Source organism: Notamacropus eugenii, chromosome 6 (assembly GCF_028372415.1).
Source record: "Notamacropus eugenii isolate mMacEug1 chromosome 6, mMacEug1.pri_v2, whole genome shotgun sequence".
NCBI classification, from domain to species: Eukaryota; Metazoa; Chordata; class Mammalia; order Diprotodontia; family Macropodidae; genus Notamacropus; species Notamacropus eugenii.
The window spans coordinates 194,098,475-194,114,468 of record NC_092877.1 but is presented as its reverse complement, the minus strand read 5'-3'; the positions used below and the strand labels follow the sequence as shown (position 1 = coordinate 194,114,468).

Sequence of the window (15,994 nt, the reverse complement as noted above, 5' to 3'; positions counted from 1 at the left end):
ATCCAGCTTCTCCTACAGTTCTTTCCTGTCAAGTTCCTTCCCTGGTTTTATTGGTATTCCTTGCAAATACCTTTCCAAATCCCTAGGTTCCCTTTCCTGTGACCTTGGTTCCCAGTTTTCACAAGTTCTAGTGCTTTTAGAATATTCCCTGGCTAGGAAGGAATAAGGTAAATCCTCCCATCCTGGGATATCCGTTTCTTCCTCTAAAGCCTTTCTACCTCCAAATAGAGATTTTATGCCCTGTGATCCTGTTCATGATGGCAAATGTATCACCAAGGCAATGTTCACATCACTGAGGGTGACTATGAATATGCTGAATATGCTGAATCACAAAGTATAACAGACTCTCCATATAGAAAGTAGAAGAAAAACATTCATTCAGACAGCAGAAAGCCAAATTCCAATACCAGAAAGCCAAATCCATCATAGTAACCAACATGAGCTTGGCAGGGGACAAAGCCATTCCCAAGTCTCCCCCAACCCCTGCCTGGGCCTTCCCACAAACAGTAAATGCTCACAAGCCTAGCTGTGTCTGCTTGCCTGTGTCCTCTCCTCTCTCTGTCCTAACTGCTCTCATCAATTTCTTCCCAGTTCTGCTCCATCCATTCAGCAAGCTCCTCTCACCACATGTGACTTAGGCTTCCATGTGATTTAAACAGGTTATATAGACCTATTAATGAATAGGAAAGGTCTTCCAATTTAAATGACCATTACATGTATGTGTATTGTTAGGGATAGAGCTAAAATGTATTAGTCCTATAAACAAGTATTCCACATCTCCAGGTTTTTGGCAATGATGATACAACCTAGGGGATAGTGTACTTGTGGAGCCTAAAAAGAAACCAGCCGGTCATCTTTCCTTTGTTCTGATTTTAGTTTCACTCTTTTCCACTGTTAGCTAAGCCTCAGATATTACTATCTTCACATGTAACCTAGAACACACCTGTTACATACAGAAATTATTACTTTTTTCTTTCAAAATCTCACTTCATTGCTACCTCTAGTCTGAAGACTTTCCTGATGCCTCCCTCTTAGTGTTTTCTTAGAGGTTTTTGTGTGGAGCTCTTGATGTTAATTTGTGTACACGTTGCTTTACCCTCAATGGATTTTAAATTCCTTGGGGGTCAGGACTGTGATATTTTCATTTTTGTGTCTGTAATTACCTAAGTACCTTGAACATTTTGTTGAATTGAAATGAATTAATAGATATGAAATATTGACTTGCTGAGTCTTTGGAAAACATTGTGAATTGATTTCTAAGGCTTTTTCTTTCTCTTTAATTTATTAATTTTTAGTTTTCAACATACACTTCCATAAGTTTTAAATTTTCTCTCGCTCCCTCCCCAAGATGTTGTGCAATATGATATAGCTCTACACATACATTCCTATTAAACACATTTTCATATGAGTCATGTTGCATAGAAAAATTATAATGAATGGAGAGAACATGAGAAAGATAAAGCAAAACACAACCAAAAAAAGAAGATAGTCTGCTTTACTTTGCCTTCTGACTCTATAGTTCTTTCTCTGGATGTGGATGGCATCTACTATCATAAGTCTTTTGGAATTACTTAAATCCTTGCATTTCTGAGAAGGGCTAAGGCTATCGGAATCAGTCACTGCACACTGGCTGTTTTTGTGAACAGCATCCTCCTAGTTCTTCTCATTTCACTCAGCATAAGTTCATATAAGAATTTTCTGAAGTCTGCCTGTTCATCATTTCTTTTAGCAGAATAATACTCTATTACATTCATATACCACAACTTGTTCAGCCATTCCCCAGCTGATGGGCATCCCCTCAATTTCCACTTCTTGGCCACCAGAAAAAGAGTTACTATAAATATTTTTCTACATGTGGGTCCTTTTCCCATTTTTATGATGTCTTTGGGATGCGTTCCTAGAAGCATTATTTCTAGGTCAAAGGATATGCACATTTTAAAATATTTTAACTGATTTATTTTCAATTTTCAACAATCACTTCCATACATTTTAAACTGTCTCCCCTTCCCTCCCTAAGAGAGCATGCAATGTCATATGGGTTCTACACATACATTCTTAATAAGCACATTTTCAAATTAGTCATGTTGCATAGAGGAATGAAAACAAATGGGAGAAACCATGAGAAAAAACAAAACATAACAAAAGAGAAAAGAGTGTGCTTCATTCTGCATTCCGGATGTGAATGGCATTTTGGATCATGAGTCCTTTGGGAATGTTTTAGGTCCCTGCATTGCTGTGAAGAGCTAAATTTATCAAGTACAGTCCTTGCACACCATGGCTGTTACTGTGTATAATGTTCTCCTGGTTCAGCTCACTTCACACCATTGCATATAAATCTTTCCAGGTTTTTGTAAAGTCCTCCTGTTCGTCATTTCTAATAGTACAGTATTATTCCATAAATTCATATACCACAACTTGTGCAGCCATTTCCCCTTGATTTCCAATTCTTGGCCACCACAAAAAGAGCTGCTATAAATAGCTTTGTACATGTGACTCCTTTTCCCATTTATGTGATCTCTTTGGGATACATTCCTAGAAACTTATTTCTGGGTCAAAGGGTATGTACATTTTAAATGGCCCTTTGAGCATAGTTCCAAATTGGTCTCCAGAATGGTTAGATCAACTCATAGCTCCACCAAAAATGAATTAATATTCCAACTCTCCTATATCTTCTACAACCATTTATCATCTTCCTGTTTTGTCATGCTATTCAATCTGATAGTGTGATATGGTCCTTCAGAGTTGTTTTGATTTGCATTGCTATAATCAATAGGGATTCAGAGCATTTTTCTATATGACTATAGATAGCTTTAATTTCTTCTTCTGAACACTGCCTGTTTATGTGGCCATTTATCAGTTGGGGAATGACTTGTATTCTCATAAATTTGACTCAGTTCTCTGTATTTTAGAAATGAGGCCTTTTCACAGACACTAGTTGTAAAAATTCTTTCCTAGTTTTCTGCTTCCCTCCTAATCTTGGTTGTATTTGGTTTGTTTGTACAAAAACTTTTGAATTAAATTGAATCAAAATTGTCCATTTTGCACTTCATAATGTTCTCTGTCTTTTGTTTGGTCATAAAGGTTTTAGATATGGGTATAGTGTCGATGCTGTCCTCTTCTGAGTTTGTATTTTTATCTTTCCTTTTTTCCCCTTAGTAAAAATCTATGCTCTTTGCTTTTCTAATTTGCTTTTTGGCCATCATTATTGCCTTTTTCCTGGCTTTTAAAGTAGATCTCCACTTTTGGGGTTCAGGGGGCTCTTTCCCATGCTTCTGTGCTGACAGCTTACAGTGTGAGAAGTGGGGGCAGGTTGTCTGGCTACTGGACGTCTCCTCCCTCCCTGGGGCTGTGCTAGAGCACAGGTAGGCTCAGCTGCTGGCACCACCCTGCTAGTGTTGGTGTCTACCAATTTTCCTGGTTGTACAAAAGCACACCTGGGTGTTGGCACTTGCTGGCTTCATCACACTGTGGCTCAGGGTCTCCCCCTGTTTGGCTGAAGTGGGACTTATTGCTGACTTGCTGGGATACCTTCTGTCCTGTACTGGTCTCCTTCAGCCACACCAAGAAGTTAGTTCCCCTAGCCTCCTGAGCTGAAAGAGTGCCATGCCCTTTCAGCTGGCTCCACTATTCCAGGATTTTTCCTGGGGCAATATTCTCTGGGATTTTCAAGGTCAACAAAAGGGTTCATAGCACTTACAGTTTACTTTGCCATCTTGGTTCCTGGAGGTATAAGTAGATGATTTTCAAATATTTGGTCTGTGGGCTAATAGCCCCAGGAGTAGCTGTTCCTGCTGCAGGCCCCGAGTAGGACTGCACCTCTCTCTCATCCTGTTCCTACCAACCCCTGTCTTGTGCTGAGGGGTCTGGGAATTGCCATTGCAGCCAGTGATTCAGTCAGCTGTGGTCTACTGCAGCTCTTCTATGGCTGAGCCTGTGCTGGTGCAGACTGTGTGTTCAATGGTCCTCACCCAGCCCTGTACAACAGATCCTTCCTGTCGACCCCCCAGGCTGTCTTGGGCTAGAAATCTGCCACTCTCTGTCTCTGTGGATTCTGCCACTCCACAATCCACTCAGATTAATTGTTAATCCTTTGGAGGTATCTGAAGGAATTTGTGAGAAAATTCAGGTGAGACCCTGCTTTTACTCCCCCTCTAGGCATTTTATTATTAACACATTCGATAACTGGCATGAGAACTTAAACTTAAATTGCATCTTTTAAACTTGAAATGTCTGTTTTATATACCTCTTCTGTAGAAATACAATAAAATTTTAAATATTCAATCTAAATAAAATTATTATTATTTGCTTACAAGTGTTTGTTTTGCTTCTCAGGATGTTCTAGTAACTGTTGAAAATACCATTGTATCTCGGATGGCAGCTAAGAAATTGTGTACCCATGAAAATTCCAAAATAGAACTCAGAGTCAGAAGAGGGTTGCTGGAACTGACAAATGGTTTTAAAGGAGAAACTACTTACCATGAAGATTTGAAAACAAAACTTGCCATCTTGGACAAAGCAATGATGGGAAAAATAGCTACCTATCTGGGTGGCATTCCAGGTATCTCTTTAAAATCCTAGAGTTCTGGGGACCCCAGAGGTATGAGAATGAGAGATATGAACTAGTTGATAATATAATTAGGTGGTTTTGTAACTGGTTGAATGATAAGGGCTCTGTCCTTAAATATAGAGGTAAGCTGTATATAAGCAAAAATCATCTCCTCCACAAGTAATTATACATCGTTTGCTTAAGTACCCCTGTTGGTAAAAACAATAATCTAAGATCCTATTAGCTTTTATGCTGCAGTGTCATTCATATTGAGCATGTAGCCTCATAAAATTTTCAAAAAAATTTTTTTACATGAACCCAACCTATATTTTTGTAGTTGATAGCCCAAATGTAGGACTTGATACTTAATCACATTCAATTTCATTTTACCATATTTTCTACTATTCTAACATGCTGAGAATTTTTTGGATTCTGGTTCTTTCATCTTATGTTAGGTTTCCCTGTCTTTATGTCAACTGCAGATTCAGTAGACATACTAACTATGCCTTCATCCAAGGCACTGAAACAACTGTCACATAGAACAGGCAGGTGAACAAAACCCTGTGGTTTCCCACTAAAAGCCTTTTTCTACTTTGACATCCATCTATTTATCACTATTTTTTTCCTTTTTTGGACATTCAGTGAATTCCAAATATGTCTAATCATGCTATTGCTCACCTTTCATCCTCATGTCCCTAAGGATAGCATTAGACTTTGTCAAATGCCTTGCTGAAGTTAATATATTTGTGAGAGTGAGTTACCCTGTCAAAATGATATGAATGATATTAATCTCGCGTGCTTTTTTCTTGATAACCCTCTGTTGTCTTATAGAACTCATTCCTTTCTTTCTAAATGCTCACTAATCTTTCATTTAATAATATTTCCTAGGAGTTTTACAGAGAATGAATGTCAAGTCCACCCAACTACCATTGAAAACCCTACTTTCTTCCCCTGTTGAAAATTGTAAAAATACTTGTTAATTCCTAGTCCTGAAGTGCTTCTCTGATTCTCAGTGATTTCTTAGAGTTCACCGATAAGAACTCAGAAATCATATCCACCAGTTCTTCTGGGCCTAGTGACTTTAACGTAGACCTTCTTGAACTGACTTCCCCTGTAGAATCTTGGATCATGGAATTCTACCTATCTTTTCTCTGAATTATTTGAAAATTGTTTTCCCTAAATCTAGGGTGTTCTTACCTTTTCTTTAATTTTGAAATATGTTTTTGATCAATTTAGATATTACTTTCAATATATCTTTTTAGTAAAGAGCTGTAGGGAAGAACAGAAGGGAAAGCTAAATTATACATGCAGTTACTCCTTTTCTTTCCTTTCTATTATGTCATTGGTAGATTTTTCAGTGTATTTTAGTTTATTTTTTTCATAATCCCATGGTAACTAATCACATTTAAAAGTTTTGATTAAACTATGTAAAAAGAACTTATTTTGTCCTTTTTTTGTAAATATGATTCAGTTGGTTAGATGTAAACTAATATTTGGTAACTCTCGTTTTGGGTTGAACTGATAGTCATTGAATGGTATTGTAACAGTTAAAATTTAGGTAGATTGATGTACAAAGTTCCAAGAATAATCAATTTATTAGTAAAACACAAATTTACCAGTAAATAGGATCTCAACTTCCCCACCAAAGCTAAACCCTAAAGGAGAGGGAATAGCTCTCTTTTATAGTTTTGGATTGTATAGAAAAATAGGAAGGCCAGCATCATAAATGGGAGAAAATATGGATGGAATTGGGGAATGGAGGCTAGCAACAGCCTCTTTCTTCCTTGGTATGACTAAGAAATGGTCATTGAGCCCAGCTGCATCAGCAGTGACTGAGATCGCAGATCAGACTTCTTTGGATAACAGATCAGATATCCTTGAAGGATAGCCTGGTGGTGTAAAGACACTAGGCCAGACATCCTGGTGTCCACTTGTGTGCTTCAAAGATAACTGATTGCTTGATTGAAGGACAGAATAGTGATTAATAGGAGAACTGGATTTCTAAGCTTAACTCATTACAGGCCAGCCAAATTTCGGAATTAAGTTCAGAGACAAAGAATCATGACGTAGTTGACAAGACAAAAATCAATTAATTGTAATTAGAATTAATTAAAAAAGAAAATAAATCTAGTTATTTCAGTATTTGTGATTCAATGAAAACTAATCATATTTCATAGTATGTAGTTAAATGAAATAAAAAGGATCTAATTCATTTTCACAGATATGATCTAATTTGTTTAGATGTAATCTAATATTAATATTTGGTAAGTTTGCTAATTGATTAGCCTGATATAATAAATTTTTTTCCTTTTCAGAAAAAAGCATAACTTGTGGATCCTACACTTTGTAATAGGAAGTATATTTCTATTATGTGTAGATAAATAACTAAATGAAACAATTTCATTTGATATGATGAGAATTTTTGGATAGGTCGGGCATTTGCAATTGGTTATAATTTTTAGCCCAGACAGAGACTTAGCAGGAAAATACTAAATAACAAGTGAACCATAAGGATTCCATTGAATAATAGAAACAATTAAAAGTTTTGTGAATTAAAATTATAATAATAACATACCAAATTTCTAGAATGTAGCTAAAGCAGTCCTCAGGGGGAAAAAATCATGAGTGTATATCAAAAATAGTAAAAGAATGTATTAATTAAGTATGCATTTAAAATTAGAAAGCCAACAAATAAACCTATCCAAAAGAAGCACAAAAGAAGGTACTAAAATTAGAGGAGAAAAATATAAACTTGTTTTATTATACGACTTCATATTTAGGTTAGTGGTTTAATGAAAAGCTCTGGTTATTATAGCATGGCTCTGTGAAAACAAGAATTAAACTGAGAGTCAGGAGACTGAGGTCAAGTCATGTAACTTCCTCTAAGTCTCAACTTGCTCCTCCATAAAGTGGTCGTAATATTTGCATTACTTATTTCACAGGGTTGTTTGAGGAAATCCTCTTTGTAAATTACAAAGCATCATGTGAATGTGAAGTAATACGAATATATAAATTTTAATAAATATAATAAAAATAACAATTAGTAATAATTATAAATAAAAATAATAATACCGTGATTGGTATTTAGACTTGAGGTGTATTCATGTTAGAACTAGTTTGAATTTTAAACATTATCTTTGGCCTTCCACCGCAGAAAAACACTAAATTGCCCACCCCCTTAATCAACATTAGAACTACCAACACACATGCCAGCCTTCTCATTACTACAAGATCTTTATGGGAACAGTCTGTGCATTCATGGGACATGGCCCAGTGCATAGAGTACTGGGTTTGTAGTCAGGAAGACTCATCTTCCTGAGTTCAAATCTAGCTCCAGACACTTAGCTGTGTGACCCTGGGTAAGTAACTTAACTGTTTGTCCCAGCTTCCTCATCATTAAAATAAGCTGGAGAAGGAAATGTCAAACCACCCCCACATGGGGTCACGAAGAGTAAGACATGACTGAACAACAACTGTTTGTTCATTGACGACAACAGTAGTGAGAAAGGAAGCAGGCAAGCATTGCAGGAAATTTTCTCCAGTGAGCCATTTTCTTATGTGATGGATAATCAGTCACAGCTGATTGAGAAGCAAAGAAAATCTAAGATTCTGCAGTTTCTGTTGTCTGTTGCTATCAAGAAAGCATGAGTCATTCGTGCAAAAAGCAGCCTTGAAGGCTCTCCTCAGAAAAGACAATTCCCTCTGATGACATTAAAAGCTCAAAGGAGTCCCAGCCTGCTCTTCTTTCTAAACTTTCTCTTCTCTGCTATTGTTATGTGGAACCTGTCTCCTGTTTTAGTAAAGGCTGTCTTTGACTTCTCCCTTCTCTTTCATCGCTCATAGTCATTTACCAAATTCCCTTGATTCCATTTTACTACATCTCTTCTATCTCCTCTCCAGTCTCTCAGTAGTGCCATCCTAGTACTGGTTTTCATTACCACAATCACTCCTCAAATTAGCAGCCAATAATTTCTTACAGGTCTTTCCATTTCTACTCCCTCTCTCTCCTCCAAAGCATCCTTAGTACTTCTCCCCAGATTTGTCTTTTTTTTATGAATAGATTTAGTCATATCATGGTGGAGACAGGGAGCAGCTTAGTGGCACAGTGGTTAGAACTTTAGCCCTGGAGTCAGGAGGACCTGAGTTTAAATCCAGCCTCAGACACTAACTAGCTGTGTGATCCTGGGCTTTCCCTGCTTGCCTCAGGTTCTTCATCTGTAAAATAAGCTGGAGAAGGAAATGGCAGTATCCAGTATCTTTGCTAAGAAAACCCCAAATGGAGTCATGAAGAGTTGGACATGACTAAACCACAATAGTGAGTCATGTCACTCCTTAATTTTTTTTTTTTTGTGGTTACCTACTGCTTATAAGGAAACCTTGAAATTCTTTATTATTGAAAGCCCTCCACATTTCATTCCACCTTTACAAGCTCATCTCATGATATATGCCTTATACACTTTATGCTGAAATCAAAATGCCTACTTTTATTCACTTTCATTTGTATTGAGAAATTATCTGTAAAGTGATGCATGATCCACAATTAATAAGAGTTAACATTTATATCATGCTTACTATGTGCCACGCACTGTACTAACTACTTTACAAATATTGTCTAATTTGATACTCACAACAGCCCTGGGAGGCAGGTGCTATTATTATCATTCCCATTTTACAGATGAGGAAACTGAGGCAAATAGAGACTACATGCCTTAAGGAGGGTCACGCATCTAGTAAGTGTCTGAGGCTACATTTGAACTTAGATCTCCATAATTTCAAGCTTGATATTCTGTCTACTGAACCACAAAACTGAACAAATTGTATTGTCTCTAGCCTTGTCCTCCTTTGTGCGCATTTGGTCTGGTTCAACAGTTCTTCATGTTTTTGTTTTCTCTAGATTTACTTCTGCTTCTTCATGCAGTGCAGAAGAGGCTAATGTTGGAGACCACATGTGGTAGATTCACTCTCATTGATAGAGGAAGCAATCTGATAGAGAAACCTTAGCATATATTTTCTTTTTTTCATCAGTTTATTACCTTGATTTTATCCTTAAACAGTTCTTGGGATATTTTAGTTGAGGTAGGTCTCATGAAAACCTTTCAATACATTTATTTTACCTCCATCACTTCTTGACATTTTATAAAATAATAATGATCATACTCTTTCACCATTCTCTACTTGAAGATTTTGGAAATTATTTTTATTATGTACTGGTGCTGCTATTGGCTGCCATATCTCTCTGCTTAACAAGTAGATCAAGTGTTTTCTGGCTGAGGTAGTTTCTGAACTTTTGCTTTCCTCCTCATTGGGGCAATTGTTTTACTTTAATTCAACCAATTAAGTGTTTAAATTTAAAGCTTATGACAGTCAGTTTCAGAGGCTATTCCTTTATCCATTTTTGACATCAAATAGATTGTTTAAATCAGCTAGCATCAATTTTTTTGATTAAATACTATGCCTTTTCATTTATATTATCTATTTTTATATACAAAATTTATATAATTTTGTGTTGCTTTTGATCTTTGTTGTAATGTTAATGATATAAAAAAGTTGATTCAGAATTGATTTTCATATCAGAAATCATTTACTTTCTGTCTATGAAGAGGTAATCGATTTCACTTTTTTGTGATTATTTAGTGATTGTCTTGTCAAGTACCTATCAAAGCTGGGAGGGAGAGCTAAACCACTGCATGACAGTGTCAAGATCCAAAAGAACCTTCACAGGCTAGAACATTGGACTAAATATAAATTCCACAAATATAAGATGAGGAAGACATGGATGGACAAAAGTTGTTTTGAGAAAGATCTAGTGGTTTTAGTGGACATCAAGTTCAATATGTGTCAGGAGCGCATAAATCAATAATTTAGTCTCATAAAGTTGCCTGGGGCACTGAGAGGTTAAGTACTTTACCTTTGTTCACAAAGACAGTAGGAGTCAGAGTCAGGACTTCAACCCAGGTTGTTCTGACTTCATGTCTGGCCTCCTAACCATATGATTCAACCACCCTGACTCATAATTTCATAAAAATAATGAAATCCACCAATATGAGCTCTAGATTTTCTGTGCAAAATCTGGGAATAACTACTTCAAGCAGCATTGGGCGAAAGAAACAAAGCAAAGAGATTCTAGGAGATAGGAAGTACTGAAGACGGTACACTTTACCCCCTTGCTCTGGGCATTGTCTTGTTCCCCATACCTAGAATACTTTCCAGCCTCTACTCCAACCACTGACCTCCTTAACTTCTTTTAAGTCTGAACTAAAATCCCATCTTCTACAGGAAGTCTTCCCCAACCCTTCTTACTTCTAGTGTTTTCCCTCTGTTATTTTTTCCTATTTGTCCGGCATATAGGTTGTTTTGTATATATTTGTTTGTCCGTTGTCTCCCCCAGTAGACTGTAAACTCCTTGAGGGCAGGGAATGTCGTTTGCCTCTTTTTGTATCTCTAGCACTTAGTTTATTGACTGATTTGTTTGGTATGGGTCAGATATAAATATGTGTGTGTGCGTGTGTGTGTGTGTGTGTGTATATATATATGTGTATGTTTTATAAATTATATATGAAGACCTAGCTAAGAATGATTTTAGGGACTTAAAAATTAGAAGAGATGAAGATGACTTTGCAGGCCAGTGGTATGACAATGGGAGGGTTTAGGAAGAAATAAATATGAACCATGTCTTTGCTTAGTTAAGTCCAAGATATCCTTTAGGCCAAGAAATTTGATAGAAAAATGCGGAGTTTCTCCACTTAGTTGCAGAAGTCATGTATGGAGTGTCAGAACTGGATATTAGCTACATTATACTTGGCAGAACAAATTGTAGCAGCAGATATGTTTATATCAGAAATGGTATAAGAATATGAAAAGAAACAGAAGATATTCACTGTGAGAATGATGTAGTCAGAGTGCCAAAAGAGAAAGCAGTAAGAAAGTATTTAAAAAGAAAAAGTGAACCCTGAGGGTTCATGAATATCACCTAAGTACTGCATTTATTGATGACACAGAAAACAGTGGAGAAGATAAAAGACTGAGAAAAGCTCTTAATTAGCCCTAAGAGTCCAGAACTACTTGTCCTCCAGAGGATGATAGATATTTTTTTCTTTTTTGTAACTAAATTCTTAAAATGTGCTTGGATAGCAAGAAAATGTAGCTTCAGGGAACTTGGCAAATCTGTTTTCTCCCAAGCCCAATCCATCATGAAAGGAGCAAATATTTTTAAAGGTTTTCACCTTTTGGTTTTCAAAATAAAGAAAGTATTTCATTGATTGACTGCTTTCCTACTTTTGAAGAATCTACTTGGTAGTAAAGAAAATCAAATATGCTGCTTTGCTTCCCTAACCAGATTTGCCACGTTATTCTTATACGTGTGGACAAAGAAGATAATGTTTATGCAACTTATGAATACATTTTATGCTGAATTGTTGATTCTTCCTTGAGATTAAGCAACTGATTTGGAAATGCGAAGTTTAAATATTTTTACTTATCTGGAAAATAAGTAGAATTCTACAAGTCATGATGATTTAATATTTTGTTTGTGCAGATGTTCCTGTCAATGCTACACTGGTGAATGTCTTTTACAATGGATGCATGGATGTGAAAATTAATGGTAAAGAGCTGGATCTGGACGAAGCTGTCTTCAAACAGAATGATATCAGATCTCATTCATGTCCAACAGTTTCAAAAAACCCAAACACTTTCTAAAACCCCTTTCCTCTACAAGATGTGATTTTTTTCCCTCTGTGTGACTCAAGTTTCAAAGGAAGCTGAACAGTATTATTTGCAATGAGCCAAGGGGAGGGATTATTTTCAAAACATTTTGGCCCTCCCTGGATAGAAAAAGCACAATCTTTACAAAAAAAACACAACTACTTTTGGGATACAAATAACTTTTTTAAAAAAATTCTTACCTCTGTTGCCATAATAACTTAAAATGATGAAATGTAAAAAAAAAAAATTAACTTTGATTTTTGCTATTTTCGGTGCCATCTATATCACTTTTCTACTTGAAAAAAATCAAATTTACTTTTTGTTTCCTTTACATAGTTTTTGTGTTTGGGTATTTGGAGTTTCCATATGACAGGAGAAATATTTGTTTTCTTTTTCATGCTATATAAAAATAAAGAAATAAAATAAATAATAGCACTGAAATGTGACTGCGTATTATTGGTCATACATGCTTACATACATGCTTATTTCCCTACTGTTTGCAAAATAGAATATAGCTTAAAAGATATGACAAGTCAGTGAGGCAAGTTGTTATTGTTCAGTCATTTCAATCATGTCCAACTTTTCATCACCTCATTTGGGTTTTTCTTGGCAGAGATACTGGAGGGGTTTGCAGCTTCCTTCTTTAGCTCATTTTATAGATGAGGAACAGAGGCAAATGGTGAAGTGACTTGCCCAAGGTCACAAAGCTAGTAAGTGTCTAAGGCCAGATTTGAACTCGGGAAGATGAGTCTTCCTGACTTTAGGTCAAGCCTTGTCTACTGCACTGCCTAGCTTTAAAACCTTTCATCAAAATCTGCTCTCCCCACCCCTACCTCATGACCCACCAAACTGCTACTTTTCTTTCTTGACTGACTTAGCTGGGCCATTGTAGCTCCAACATAATATTCACAGCACTGGGGCAGCCATGAGTATCCCAGCACAGTTCTGAATCATGAAATACCACAGACTCTCCACATGGAAGACAGAACTAAAATATATATTCAGACACCAGAAAGCCAAATCCATCATAGTAACAAAAATTTATGTGCAATAATAAGGCAGAGGACAACACCATCCCCAAGCCTTCCCCCTGCTAGGTTTCCCACAAACCAGGTCCATTAGACAAAATCACAAACAAGCTCTTTCACACTAGCCAGCTGCCTTTTTTCCTGCATTCTTCCTAGTACTGACTAGACTCTGACCAATTTCCTCTCAGCTCTGCTCTAGCTCTGCATCTTTCTGCTCCACCCATTCAGCAAACTCCTCCCACCACAGGCTCCATATGACTCAGACTCATGTGACTCAAGTTTCCATGTGACCCAGGCAAGTCATATGGGCCTATTAATGAATGGGAAAGATCTTCTCATTTAAATGACCATTACAGCCATCCCCAGTCATCTTGACTTGCTTTGATGACTCTGGAAGGTGACTGATGACTTTGCACAGCTCTGCCTCACTTCAAGACATCACCCTTGTGATATCATTGGTCCTCTTGATGAACAACAATCTGTGAGTAGTAGTGGCCCTCTGGGGATCCAAACTGCCAGTTCCAGTTTGAAAATGTTGCTATTTCTTCTCCTCCTTCCCACCCACCCCCCTTGTGTTCCCTCTCTACACCTTTACATGTGGGTGCTCTGACAAAAAGAACTTAAGTTTTGGTCACTTATATTTTGTAAGACATCTTGGGGTTTGGAGACTAGATTTTTTTTATAATTTTATATTTATTTTCCCTAAAAAGCTGGGAAAATTTCTCTTTTTTCTGTGCAGCTTTCATTCATGATTTCTTGAAGTACAGCTTTGAAAATACAGGACTTAAAAAAGTGCATTGTCATTCAAATCTTTCTGGCTTTCATGGAATGGGCAATAATGGGCTCCAGCTCAAGGCTTTATGACTCATTGTTTGGGTTTTGATAGCTTCTAAGTGAGGGCAAATAGCAATTTTTTTCTGTTCTGGCCAGAAATGCTGAGGGTCTTCCTCTCCCAGATTTATGGGGCTGAGTTGATTGAAACTTTTGAGATGGCAAACTAGGCCATCTTTTGTCTCAGTCCTCACTTAGCCCTTAGTCATTAAACAGTTATTGCCTCAGATGGACTGAGACCTTTTAAAAAGTCAGGGAAACCCATTACATCCAGTTGTCTTGACTCTTGTCTTGCTCCTGGACTTCAGTAACTAGAGGAGAGAATGAAGTTGATGATTTTGTACTGGTCTGCCTCACTTCAATTCATTCACGAGTCAAGACATTACCCTCATGATGTCATTGGTCTTCCAGAAGGAAGGGCAAACAATCACAAGGAGACAACTTGGAAACCTCCCCATGCATATTTGTTACTTGGGGATAATCTTCTTTCCCCTTCTTATTAGCAAGTTTAACCAACAGGTGGCATTGCTAGTTGCTAAACGATCCTGTTCCCCAAAAAGGTCATACTGCACTTATTCTAGTACAGGAAGTGTCTCAGACCCCTTTGACAATCAGATGAAACTTATAGATACTTCAGAATAATGTTTTTAAATGCATAAAATATATAGCATTATGAAGGAAGCTAATTTTATGGATTATAATTTTATAATATTTTATATAATTTATAAATATTTAATGTAATTTTATATAACTATATATGATTTTATACAATTATATTTATATAAACATATAATTTTATATAATTAAATTTATATAATTTCATATAATTATATATTTTTTAAAAAGTTCATGGACTTCAGGTTAGTAATCCCTACTATAGTAATTATGGAACTCAACTCCACTTAGCAGAAGTGTGGGAAAGTACTGACTTCTCTGTGGTTCTTAGAAGATAAATAACTTTCTTTACCTCACCCTCCGAGCCATGCTTCTCTCTCAATGGCTGTGCCAAATTGTTATAAGGGGTGTAGTTGGTGTACACCTACCCAATCAGATGAAGATCTGATCCCTCATCCTATTAGAAAACCCCCTACCTCTTCCCTGGTTTTACTATATTTCACCGAACCCTAGTCAGGTGGTCATACAACCTTGGTCTAATGTAATTGCTTCTTCATAGAAACAGAGAAAAAAACATCCTTAACATAGAGTGTTTTGTTCTTAGCAGAGGAACGATAAAAGCAAAACAACGTATAATAAACTGTTCCCCTCAACAGCCACGTGCTGCCCCTCACATAGGACATTCAGAGCATTCTAGGAAAGGCTCAGCCTTGTCTTTTAGTCTCACACATCAGCTTAATGTGCACCAGTGAAGTGGAGTTTAGGAAACAACACACCTGCTTATTGATAGTTGACATGCTTATATTAAAGCCAGATTTTAGATGAATGATTCCTATCTGGATTTCAACTCTTCTTAATGGCATAAAGCATGGGGAGGAAGGAAGAACTAAATGGTTGCTATTTGCCAGGCACTGTGCTATATAAATATCTTGCTTATAAATATTACCATAGTATTATCATAACAGCCTTGCCAGGTAGGTGCTATTTTTATCCCCATTTTATGGAAACTCAGACATAAGTTAAGTGACTTGCCCAGGGTCACAGTGCCTGAGGATGGATTTTAACTCAGGGCTTCCGGACTCCAGGTAGAGTGTTCTATCCAGCACCGCCTAGTTGCCTCCGATACTTTGTTTTCTTGTTGCTGTCAGAAAACTACTGCTTTTTTCTGGTTGCTTTATTGCTCATGGAGCAGGGGTATAGGCAAGAGAAAGCAAAATGTGGAGAAAAATCTCTTGTTAGTTGAGGTGCTGATGGCTGAGTGGATTTTCTCATT

At 36.9% G+C, this 15,994-nt stretch overlaps 1 protein-coding gene across 2 annotated transcripts in view; it reads left to right on the top strand.

Annotated features, from left to right (window-relative positions):
• Positions 1-12,682, top strand: part of PROS1 (protein S) — a 99,996-nt gene extending 87,314 nt beyond the window's left edge. For both annotated transcript variants that reach the window (XM_072621665.1, XM_072621666.1), the window contains 2 exons: positions 4,333-4,558; positions 12,081-12,682. In XM_072621665.1, coding sequence (XP_072477766.1) covers positions 4,333-4,558; positions 12,081-12,241 — 387 coding nt within the window. In that variant the 3' untranslated portion in view covers positions 12,242-12,682. The remainder of the gene's footprint in view (positions 1-4,332; positions 4,559-12,080) is intronic.
• The last annotated feature ends 3,312 nt before the right edge of the window (positions 12,683-15,994 follow it).